The sequence below is a fragment of the Tursiops truncatus genome, chromosome 2 (assembly GCF_011762595.2).
Source record: "Tursiops truncatus isolate mTurTru1 chromosome 2, mTurTru1.mat.Y, whole genome shotgun sequence".
NCBI lineage: Eukaryota > Metazoa > Chordata > Mammalia > Artiodactyla > Delphinidae > Tursiops > Tursiops truncatus.
The window spans coordinates 76841498-76854450 of NC_047035.1; the positions used below are offsets into that span (position 1 = coordinate 76841498).

Here is a 12953-nt window from a genome sequence, read left to right on the forward strand (position 1 = left end):
GCATGCCATGATTCAAACAGTTATGGCCTCCTCACAACAGATTCTTTTTTTAAAATTATTTTTAAAATTTATTTATTTTTGGCTGCATTGGGTCTTCGTTGCCGTGTGCAGGCTTTCTCTAGTTGCGGTGAGCGGGGGCTACTCTTCGTTGTGGTGCGTGGGCTTCTCATTGCGGTGGCTTCTCTTGTTGTGGAGCACGGGCTCTAGGCACGCGGGCTTCAGTAGTTGTGGCTCGCGGGCTCAGTAGCTGCGGCTTGCAGGCTCGGTAGTTGTGGCACACGGGCTTAGTTGCTCTGCGGTATGTGGGATCTTCCCAGACCAGGGCTCGAACCTGTTTCGCCTGCATTGGCAGGCGGATTCTTAACTACTGAGCCACCAGGGAAGTCCCAATAGTTCTTAATAGACATCTCTGCTCACAGAGAAACATCTGAAAAGGTGGCAGAGCCACAGTGGGGCCATTTCATTGTAGCAGGCACACATTTGTATTACAGTCCTCCTCGGTTCCTTACTGGGGACTAAGAAGACAATAATGACAACAGCAGTGACACGTCACCATAACCTAACCTGCTGTTTTGAACCCCCAACTCCCTTCCCTGCCGCAGTTTCCACAGCTGTGGTCTTCTTGGTTCCAGACGTGTGCAGGTTTGGAGGCTCAGGAATGAATGAACACGTGTGCACACAGCTATCCTTGAACCTCCCTGAGCCCGGTACTTACTGAGATGAGGGGGACATTTCAGAGTGAGAGGTGTACCAGATGGTTTGGGCCGAACCCTGGTTCTAAACTCCACTTAATTCCTTGCTGGGCTCTCAGGCTGCCTCTGGATAAACTAAGAACCCTGCCCAAGAATCTTGGCCCTGTGGACTGAAGTAAGGGGGCACAGGCTTCTTGGTGGGCTCGTCTGCCTCTCTCCTGGGCTAGCTTTCCCTTCAGTGGTAGATACTTGGGACCGTCCCAGAAATACTGCTGAGCTGTGACACTGATTTATGCGAGCCTTACCTTGGCCTTGGAGAGTGCACGAAAGCTCAGCCCTCCGTGAGGCAAGCAACAAGACGGGGAATGAGAGAAGATGCGGCCAGTGGCCATATACACAGGGCAACATGATCACAAGTGAACCCGACCAACAAAGGAAACGTAAGCCTACCCATTGCTGAAAAACTGGAATTATGCCTGGAGTTAATATCAATGTGACCATTACAAATTCCATCCAGCCCCATGATTCTATAAATAAGGAAGGTGCTGAGGCATGAGGAACAGAGTGCAAGGGCAACCTCCACCTTCCAGTCTAATACCCACCAAAGCAAAATGGCATTTTAATGCACGATCACATCACCTGGCTTCTCCAGCAGGCCTGACCCAGCACGTCTCACCTGTTGAATGCCATAGGTCCATCCTTGTCTTATTCTGTCTTTTGCCCAAACATTGTGTGCATTTTCTGCAAGCTTATCCACTAACATTTCTTGAGGAGGTAACAGCTTCACATCAGACAAATCCAAAGGGGCTGGCTTATAGCCATTGGACATCATGTAGCTACAAGTAAATGGAAAATACATATTTTGAACAGAACTGTACGGCTCCCCCATTCCAGATTTGAGACCAATAGCACAGGGTCAGAACACTAGGAAAACAAGGCTACAGTCACAGATTCTATCTTTGGCAGAATGGACAGCTCAGCTCTATCTCAAGTCTTTAGTAGAAGACCCCCATCCACCATCCTTTTTGCCAATGCATGTCGCAGATTAAGGCGACCGTTGGAGAAAGAGGATGGTCTGTGCAAATCCACCCTTATTCCTAAGAAAACTACTCTGCCCTACAAACGATGGGCACATTCCGTGTAATGTAACATCACCCGAAGCTCCTTGGTCTCGCTTCAAAAGCACAAAAGCTTATGACCACATTGGCACGGACAGGACCTTGAGCCAAACGGTTTCTTACAAATCAGCAAAGAATGATCACTCAGTCTTAGAAAACTAAACCTTCATTTTGAGAAGTTTAAAAAATCATAACATGAGAGAGTTTGTGAGCTTGAATGATCTTCATGGTTTGCTGTCCAGTCCAGGAGTCACAAATGTCTGTAATTCGACAGATAATTTGATAGATAACGTGAAGACGGGAAAAGCTCAGTGTGAGTCCAGGCAGACGCATCGTGTGAGTGGAGAGGAGCAGGGCCCTGTGTGGAGTGACTCACAGGAGAGTAACTGACCACAGTCACGTGGGAATGTGAGTCCAGGGGCATCCAGGGCCCCAAGGCCACGGACTGCCCAGATCAGGGCCAGAGCCCAAATGTGATGACCTGCAGACCAGCGCTACTCGACCCAAGAACCTGTGAGCAGCGCGAGATACAAGGTCGACTGTAGGCGTGATATTGCCCCTCGTCCACCTTCTAGGGATGCCTGACTTTGGGCAGAGTCAACACGTGTTGCTTGCTGAGCGCCGCCCCCAGCCACCTCTCAGCTGCTGCCTCTCAGATGAGCTGCTCTTGGCACCAGGAGCTGCCTCTGAGAGTGGAGCCTGGCAGCTTGGGAGTTTCACAGGGAGGAAGGGGAAGATAAGCATTTGATTAAGAGCTGGCACTGCCTTGGCTCATAAGTCATTACGACACCTGGGTGTGAATGCGTGCGCACCCGAGGCTGGCACACGTGCGGGTGAGCAATGAGCCAGGGGATGCGCCCGTGGGCTCGCATCTGAATGTGTGAGAACACATGGCTCGGTGAATGCACGGGCGAGAGGGAGAGGACACATGCAGATTTAGGGGCCAAATTAAATCTTGGCAGTGACGCACATTTCCACAAGGGACTTGCAAGGTTGGCCCAGTGACAGAGGACTGAATCTTTGCTGTGGCTACCGACGATCTTCAAGCTCCCGTGCCAACTGCTATTCTTATAGACCAACACAGCGTATCCATCTGAGTGCCACATCTGGCTCAAAACTAACCCTAGTAGATAGTAGTATAGGTCCAGGCAGAAGCACTGAAAATACTCTACTTCAGCCGGCTTCCGTCTGGGGGTTTCAGGGCAGTCTAGGTACCTGGTGGAGACATCCTGAGCTGGTGCTAGAAGTATCTGGGGCCATCACCTGCCTCTGTGCGTGGGCCTCCTGTCCTCCCAGTTTAAAAATTCAGACTGAAGCATTAAAGTCTCTGACCATTAAATGATCACCTACTTTTTGGGCAACTTGACCTTCCTGAGATCCTCTTCAGCAGCCGGGTTAACATGAGCGATGTGGCACCCCAGGGCCAGGAGGGTTCTGTGACGTAACAGAGAGAGGAAACAAGGGTCAACTGCAAGGTGAAGGACAGCGAGAACCCTAACCTGTGTGATAAAAACATACAATATTCATTCACTTAGACCAGAGGTTACCAGACTTTTTCTGTAAAGGGCGAGAGAGGAAACGTTTCAGGCTTTGTGGTCTTTATGTCTCCGCTACAACTACTCACCTCTGCCATTACAGAGCGAAAACAGCCATAGAAAATACACAAAGTGACGAGCTTGGCTTTGTTACAATAAACTTTTTTACCAAAGTAAGTGGCTGATTAGATTGGCCTGTGGACCTTAGTTTGCCAACTCGTGATTTAGACGGTAGCAAGAATGCAACAAAAAGTTAGTTAATAGCCCCTTTGGGAGAACCCAGAGGTCAGCAAGTATTTCCCACGTGCTCCCTGTACGAAGTGTCTTGAGCTGTGTTGGACACCATGAGGTACCAAAGCCACATCCTCAAGAAGGGTCGGTGTGATGGAAGACATCACATACGGGGAGCCTATGAGACAAAGCAACCTGACAGAGCATCATTATGCCAGCAAGACCACAGTGTTAAAAAGTTCTGCACCAACTATCAGACAGAGAAATACAATGCAGAGAAGCACAGGTAACAAGCACAAAGGGAATTCGAGAAGGGAGATATAAGATGGGGCTAAAAAAATGAAGATCTGAATCAGGGTTTAAACCACAGGTGGGATCACAGAGAAGCTAAAAGTTACTTTTAAATGGAATTTTTGTGAATTAAACCATGTTTTCCCATTCATTTTTAGAAATGCCTTATCTTTTTAAAAATATTTATCATCTCATTGAACCATTACAACAATTATATAGAGATAAGAACTATTACTATCCTCATGTTGTAGATGAGAAAATGGAGACTTAGAGAGGTTAAGTTGTCCAATTTCAGTATGACCTAGAACCTACTATGTATCTTATCTTCTTTCCTTGATTATACATGAACTAGAAGAGGCACTTGGTCCTTTGATTCTAAGTTTCTCTTCTTTATTTCTGCCTACCTTTTCCCTGTCCCTGGCAAATAGCAAATGGTCTCTAAAGAACTATATATGCTAAATAACAATAGTAGATGTGTTATTCACGATGCTGAACCCTTTCGTGGCATGAATAATCCCCATCCTGGCTAATCTGTCAGAATGCATCACGTTTTCGAGAGACAACAGGTTTGTAGTTTAGTTATAAGGCATTAAATCATCCACTCACTGTTTAGTCCAAATTCAATTCAATTAAACACTCACTTTAAGGTTTCAGTTGACATTTGTAGGTTATAATTCTTCTCAGTTTCAGGTAGCTTTGAAAACTCAACAAGGCAGGGGTGTTGTCTTTTGTTGTCATCCCGTATCTAGGTGACAACATAAGAAAGAATATAATTTAAGTTTTGACAACTGGCACTGCCTTAGGAAACAGAAAAGACACGCTTTGGAAACATGGCCCAGGTAATTCATATCAGGCAAGACAAAGACAGTTATTTGCTGATAGGCAAATAGACGATCTTCCCTCTAATAGATGATACACGCCGTCCCCAGGCTGCCAGTGGCTTGTGTTCTGTGGACTGCTTCTAGTCAAGTGTCTGCATTCAGAACATACTTTCCTAGAGAAGCCATTTTATGCGTGGTAGTCATGCTCCTGCCTGTCCAAAACTCATGGAACCACAGTGCCACTGCAGGGTAGCATTCTTCAGAACATAAAGGAATACAGAATCTGGGCCAGCACTGTCCAACAGAAGCACAAAGTCAGCCACCAACGTGAACCACATTTGTAATTTCAAATTTCCTAGTAGCCATATGAGAAAAGCAAGAAAACAAAAAACAAAAACAAAACAAAACAAACGAAAAAACCAGGTGAAATGAATTTTAATAATGTATTTTACTGAACCCAATACACCTGGAACCTTACCATTTTAACAAGTAATTAATATAAGAAATTATTTCTGAGCTACTTTATATTAGTTTTTCATAGAAAGTCTTGAAAATCCAATGTGTATTTTACGCTTACAGCACGTCTCAACTCAGACTAGTCACATTTTAAATGCTCAGTAGCCACATGTGGCCCATAGCTATTGTATTGGACGGTGTAGATCCAGACATTAACTAATTCATTCATTCATTCCACAAACATTTGTCGAATGTCTACTATGTGGTGGGCAGTGAGCTAGACCTTAGGAGTTCAATGGTGAGCTGGGGTAGCCCCAGCCCCATGAAGGATACAGTCTGATGCAGTAGTAATACAATCATCATAGAAATAAATTTACAATTGCAATTGTAATTCGTTCTCAAAGGAGAGGTCTGTGGTGTTAAAAGAGCATACAGCAAAGAGGTGGTCGTATATAAGGAGGATATGTATGGGAGCTATATCAATATATAAGCGCTAGAGTGCAGGGGCGCTTTCAGTAACTAAGCTGGAATGTGCATAATCTGAGAGTGCCAGGGTCGTAGGGAGCTTCAGAATCACAGATCCTTCTGCCCTCAGACATGACCTTATACAAGTCACAGAACAAAGTCAATTTACATCCTCTTTGAAAAATGTTTTCTAGTGAAAGAGATTCCTTAACCTCCTCTGCGTGTCCATTAATCTTAGTGATGCATCTGAAAACCACACTAAACAAATTCTGACTCACAACAATGAATCAGCCTCTTTTCACCAGCCATGCAGAGAGAACAGCTTTTTCTGAAGAGAAAGGGAGATGTGAGGCTCTGAAGGAGGAGCTAAGGGTTAACCACATTCGATATTCCCTGAAGAAAAAGACGAGCATCTGGGAGTAAGAAGGAGACAGGCTCCTGGGTCTGTCTGTGCAGTGCTGGTCTCCCCAGCACTCCTGACTGCAGTTCAACAAACTCCCAAGCAAGGCTGCTGTACTCAGTGAGAGCTGGATGGGAGTCAGTAAGAACCAGTGGGTTTGGGCTTGTGAGGTTTGTTTCTCATGTGAGTCTTTGAAGAACGCTTCCAGGTAACAAGGCAACCCAACCCTCCACCCTGGCCCGGCCACTCAAACACACACCTTGCCAAAAGTCCAGCCAAGCTCTATTTTATTCATTCCCCAAAGCTCGTGGATGTTTTCAGCCAGCCTGTCTCGGATCTTCTCTAGGTGAGGTGGTAAAACAACCTAAAAGGAAAAGGAAGAAGTGAGAAGTGACAACTGCAAGAATCAACCGTACTGAAATCTGTCATAAAATCTAGACAGATCGTGTGCCCCAGTTGAATTCTCTACACATCACCCAGGAGGGGCTACTTCTAGAGATTCCTTCCTCTCTTGGCTTCCCCTGGACCGTATCTCCCCTTCCTCTATACTCGCTCCTTGGGAGAGATCTCATCCACTTGCAGATGGTCACTCCTGACCATCCAGCCTCCAGCCATGGTCTCTCCTGAAGTTCAGACCTACTATTCCAACTACCTGCAGGATTTTCCCACCAAAGTGAACTCAGCATGTTATTCAAAGCTGAATTCATTATTTTTCCTTCAAAACCTTTTTCTTGTCTTATTTGTATTTTCTCTTTTCGTTGAAGGACCCCACCATAAAGTCATCTTAGTGTCTTTTCTCTTGGCATTACATCCCCCACCAACAACACCTAATGAGTCACAAAATCCAACATGTTTATTTCCTAATCATCTTTCTGAAGGTTCCCCTCCTCTACGTCACTCAACCTCGTTATTTTCTACCCGGACCATCGCAAGAGCTTTGCAATTGGTCTCCCCAACTCCCCGCCAATCTATTCTTCACACTGTGGCCAGAGTGATGAGCTCACGACAACACAACCACATCAAAACACTCTCCTCCTGAGTACATCCAAGTGCCCCTTGACACTCCCAAGACACAGACTAGATGTATTAACCAAGCATATAGTGCCATTCTTCAGTCCTCTTGTCACGGTCCTCCCAAACACATCCTTTCAAAGCTCCTGACATTCTCCCCAAAGGTCACACTGTCGCTCAGTTCTGTGCCCTTGCACACGGAACCTTAATTCTTATTAGTACTCCCCATGATACACATCATATGTATACTTCCTACCCCCATGCTACATGGCAAATGACAAAGACTTTCTCCTTGGACCAAGCTCTAGATGGGTGCATCTGAGCCATTTCTGACTAGGCTCGATCCTTGGGCCTTGTCCTCAAGATCCCAGTTCTAGCTAGAATCTTGCTAAATTAGTTTAGTGACAATCTACACCCTTGAATATGTGATCATCCTCCATGTCTGATCAAACTTATTCATCCCCCATCCTCCCCCAGGTGATATCAGATCTATCTGACCTGCCCTCAGTAAGAATCCTGTTAGATCAGTTTAGCAAGAATCCATCCCAACCCGTGATGTTCCTCTTAGTAATTTTCCGTCACTGACACGCCCACCCCACCTGCACCCCAAACCTGCTCCTTGGCTGCAAATCCCCAGTTGTTTGTGTTGTATTCAGAACTGACCCCAGCTCTATAGTGGAGTTCCTTTTCCCCTACTGCAATAACTTCTAAGCAAAAATCTGTCTTTACCCCTTTAGCTGCTGTCCAGCTCTGGTCTTAATACAAACTCCCTCAGTATTTATCTTTCTGGAGTTAGCTCAAATTCCTCACTACCTTTTGGAGGTCTTCCCCAGGTACCTTCAGGAAAAGTTTCTCTGTGTTTTCCTGGTACCTTGCTCATGTCTCTCCACAAAGGTCACCAACTGAGGACTCAAATTTCTCTTTTTTTCCCCCTTTCTTTAATTTACTACTACTACAATTATAACAGTAAACAATTAATTATTGCCATTTTCATTTATTAGTTGATAGCTCCTAAGAAATAGGAGATTTCATATAAAAATCCAGATTTCTAATTTCCCCTGACCAGTTGAAAGATTGCTAACATTGGCCCCACACTTTTGCCTGGCAACTAGTCAGCTGGGGCTAAGAAATGGCCCCCTGCTTTAGGAGGGCCTGCACACTTGACCTGTTTCCCTTCTGTATCACCTCCCTGGCTCCTACAATTCTAGCTCTATTATAATGATTATTAGTGTTTCCACTACTTGCAAAAATCCCAATTATTTTCAAGGAGGGGCGCTCATGGAAAAAAAAGTGTATATTTTTTTTTGTAGAAAAAGTATATTAAGTCAGTGATGTATAAGGAGACCACAGAGAAAAGTAGCAATAAAATATTTTAACTATGTGTCATAACCACTATTGGCCTTTCAACTAAAGACACTCTTTAAAAAAAAACCAACTTATTATTGAAAAGTCAAAGTTACGTGGCATAATGTTTTGATAAGGAGCAAAGTGGGGAAAATTATTAGTAAACAAATGACAACTGTATTTGAGTTTTCTTGGTTAACTAATTTAATCTGTTTAAATTAATCACAGCCTGAAGGGGGATTTCCATGTGAAGGAACCACTTGCTTCAGCAAAAGGGGGAAACGTGGAAAGAAGCCTCCACAAACAATCCTGCATCATAATTTCAGTGACCTCAATTGGTGACTAGCTGGGATAGAGTAATATTGGCTTGGTAACTGCCTCCTGGGTGTCTGGGGCCTGAGACTGACATCCCCAGGAAAGGCTGGTAGGAGTTGGGCTCCTCCCCCGCAGCGCTCAGCAAGGGCCTGGGGGTGCTTCAAGCACTGGACACAGGTAGCACTGAAGGACAGGGATCTAGTCAACAACATTTTATCTGCAAACTGGTTAATGTGCCCCAAGCAGGACGGAGTTGACTGTGTATCTTGTATTTAACTTCTCTTTAGACAATAATTTCACAGACTGATAGATTCTAAAAAATTACAAAGTCTCATTCAAAATAATAAATTGCACCTTTCCAAAGAGAACTTCCTTATTATTTGATTCCCAGCAACATTTCCCTCATTCCAGGGTCTATACATATTCAGCTTTGGGTCCAGACATCAAAGTTCATCTGGCTTGTTGATTTATCTCCACTCTTTGATTTTCAAATCTTCTATTCTGTATGTTTAGAAACTCTTCTCACTCTGGTCCAGTATTCTTTCCTCCCTCATCAAAACTTCCCCTCATTCTTTTGAACTCTCTTTGAGGCCTGCTTCCTCCAGGAAGCCTTTTCTGAGTAATATCTACGTCTCTGATAACTTGGTAAGGAGGGCAGCACAGAGAAGTAGGAACCATGTCCATGTGTACAACCTCTCCCTGCTTGGGCACTAACCACCTTGTGTCCACAGAAAAGCTAGTTTAGTTCTTTGGCCCTCAAACTTCTTATCTAAAATACACAGCAAGCAGATGATCCGATTCCTAGGATTACCTCTGGCTCACAAACTCCTACCTCGTTTCCTATCAACATTCTCAACTCCAGCTACATTCCTGGTGTTGTACTAGGCTCTGTGAAGCAGACAGAGAGACACTGTGATTTCTAGACAATGAGAATTCACAATCATTAGCTACAGGAGGTAAGAAGCAGATGCATGACCACACACACAGAGCTGAATGTAAGAGGGCCATAGAGGTATTATGGGAAAATATACTGTAGAGACCATCTACAGGTTAAAAGAGCCATAATCCTACAAACTATTATCCCAAGTGCCTCAGAGACAAGGTGCCTTTACACTTATTTTCTCTAACATCTAGAATAGTGATGTGAATAGCACTGGCATGGCAGAGGCACTGGAAAGCTGTTGTATGTTCCTCATCATAACTGTGTGAACGTGTGTCTGTCAAAACAGAGACCCTGGGAAGGGAAAGAAAATGTCCATTTCGAAGTGAGAGAGTGGCATGGACTTATACATACTACCAAATGTAAAATAGATAGCTAGTGGGAAGCAGCCGTGTGGCACAGGGAGATCAGCTCGGTGCTTTGTGACCACCTAGAGGGGTGGGATAGGGAGGGTGGGAGGGAGACGCAGGAGGGAGGGGATATGGGGATATGGGGATATGTCTGTACGTATCGCTGATTCACTTTGTTATACACCAGAAACTAACACAACGTTATAAAGCAATTATACTCCAATAAAGACTTAAAAAAAAAAAAGAAAATGTCTATTTACCAGCACCTTCTGAGGTCTCCATGCTCTCCCCTGTTGCTTTCAGTTTTACTTCCCACGCTTCTCCTACCTGCTCGTCCTCCAAGCATCCAGCCACAGGAGAATATTCATTGCCACCTGTCCCTATTTTGTGCTTCTACTTCCAGGCTCTTATTCATCCCATTCCTGTTACTTCACCCCTGGACGCCCCTCCCCATTTAAGTTTATTAAAGGGTCCTGACTGAATGCCATTCTCTCTACACAGACTTTTAGAAACATTCTAGCATAAAGGACGTCTCTAGCATTTATTTGTGTACACGATCATTCTGCATATTACATTTGGACTTGAAAAAAATTAACACATTTGCTTCTTATCTCTTCAGCTTGGTTGTGCATTCCCAGAGAATACTGTCACACGTCTGCCTATGCCTCACAGAACCTAGTACAGTGCCTTGCATGTAGCAAGTGCTTAACATGTTCATTGGTTGCAAAATCCTTCAAGAGCTCAATTGCACATATGGTGGAAACGTGAAGCATAATGGTCGTTCACACATCACGACAATTCAGTAGAATGTATGATAAGAATGTTTCAAAGACAATGCAGCATCATCTCCGTGGGCTGCCTTCTGCTGGCAGCTCAAACCTACCTGACTGGTATCTATGGGGCACGGAATGAAAGAAGCTTGGGAGAGGAACTGGGTGGTACCCAGCAGATCTCGAACACCTTCAGCATCACGTTTATACTCTTTGACAGGCTCCAATCTCATCTTTTCTTTTGGAAGTAAGGCTTCGTAGCAAGGGGCATAGCCAGAGGGAGGCAGGAACTTAAATTCTCCGTGACGTCCCCCCATCAGGAAACGTACTCTGTTATTTAGAGAGACCAGGAAGAGAGAGGTTAAAAAATATATATGCCAGCCCAAATAAGTGAAAGTTAAAGATCAGCTCTCCCCACCCAAATTATTTTTGGGGGAAGTGAATGATTTCAGATTCATCACAGCAAACACTCAAAAGTACGCAACAAAGCAGTGGAGAGAAAGCTGACTGTCAATTCATAGTGCCCCTGATTCTCAGTTGACCATGTCAGCTAAGTTCTTAAAAATGAACTTATACTTTAAAACCACTAGATTTTAAAAATCAAGTTCATCCTTACTCTAGTAGGGGAATCATTACTGTAGATATTATTACTACAGTTTGACAAGAGTAACAGTGATGATGATGACGTTATTTTCTGAAAAGATCACATTCAAACTACAGCATGAGAACTTCAAGTATTTTTACTTGAGAGAGTTTACTCACACAATGATGAAAGAAAACATGATATAAATATTTGGGAAAAATAGGACATTCCCATTTTAGAGTGCAGGTAAAAGATCAAGTAACACGAGAGTATTAAACAGAAATGGTACACATGCCAAGAGGCATTAATAGAAACGGTAACACTGAAGAGGCTGCAGTTCCCCAAAGTAGCCATATGAGGGCGACTGTGAGGAAGCATCAGCAGGTGGTTACAGCCATGGGGGTGCCAAATAGGCGTCACGTGTTTGCTCGCTAGGGTCCCAGTGCCTTCTCGGGGCACCACCACCTTGCTGTCATCCAGGCCTCATGCTCTGGCCCACTCCAGCAGTGCCCACAGGGGCCTCCCAAGGAAGAGGGAAGGATCCTTGGGGGGCCACAGTCATGGCAGGCACTAATTACCCACAAACTGGAGTCTTTCAATATTTTAATTCAGCATTCTGGCTGCATTTCAGCCCCATAGATATGATTAAGTTAGGGTTAGGGTTAGAGCCCATAGATTCTCTGCAAGAAGAGGGTGAAAGCGAGGGTCATAGGCTCTTAGGTTTGGGACTAGAAATAGAGCTTTTGCAGATCGACTGCAACTATGTTAAATTGATGAGAAAATATGACTGCAATTTTAAATAATGAAGACATGGCAAGATACACAGCCCTGCATGATCAACAATAATTTTACATAGGAAAAATCCATCCATACACGTAGCAGCTACACGTATTCACTCCCTCCAAGTTGTATTCGAGCCCATACGACTTGCACTGTTCTCCATACTGGGGATTCAGCAATGAACAAAGAATACCCTGTCCCTGGTGTCACAGAGCAGGCATCCAATGGAACAAATAGGATAATTACTGATTGGGAGACATCTGATGAGGGAATAAAGAGGGAGACTGAAACAACTCGGGGAAGGAGGAGGGTCCTAGATTGGAGGCTAGAAAGGCTTCTCCGAGGGGGAGATATTTTTATTAACCCCGAGGGAAAAGGAGGAGCCAATGAGTTCAAAATCTGGAGGAAGAGCATTCCAGGCAGAGGAACAACACGTGCAAAGGCCCTGAGGTAGGGAAGTGCTTGGGTGGAGGGCAGTGTGAGTGAGAACACAGAGAGCCCAAGGGGCTAAGAGATGAGGTGGCAGGGGGCAGGGCTGGATCAGGCAAGGTCTCTGAGCTGGGATTTTCTTCCCGGTGAGCAGCTTCTGAGGGATTTTAAGGAGGAAGAAATACAGGATTCTTCTAGCTGCTCTATGTAGGAGGCACCTGACACCAATCTAGTCCCCGTGAGACATGAGGGGGGGTTGGACCAAGGTGATGAAGGCCAAGCCGGAAAGCAGCAGTTAGATGCCAATTCTGTTCGGAACTGGTGATGGAGTGAACCTGTGTGTGTGGAGGGGGGTGAGGTGTATGTGGGAAAGGTTATGATCTAGCAAAGCTCTAACAACAACACTCTCCACTAGATCTCAC

At 44.8% G+C, this 12953-nt stretch overlaps 1 protein-coding gene across 1 annotated transcript in view; it reads right to left on the bottom strand.

Annotated features, from left to right (window-relative positions):
- RYR3 (ryanodine receptor 3) overlaps window positions 1–12953 on the bottom strand; it is a 366040-nt gene that overhangs the window by 214972 nt on the left and 138115 nt on the right. The window contains exons 20-24 of the mRNA XM_073799899.1: window positions 10853–11069; window positions 6269–6373; window positions 4509–4612; window positions 3161–3244; window positions 1369–1528 (exon numbers count right to left, since the gene is read on the bottom strand). Of these exons, the coding sequence (XP_073656000.1) occupies window positions 1369–1528; window positions 3161–3244; window positions 4509–4612; window positions 6269–6373; window positions 10853–11069 (670 nt within the window). The remainder of the gene's footprint in view (window positions 1–1368; window positions 1529–3160; window positions 3245–4508; window positions 4613–6268; window positions 6374–10852; window positions 11070–12953) is intronic.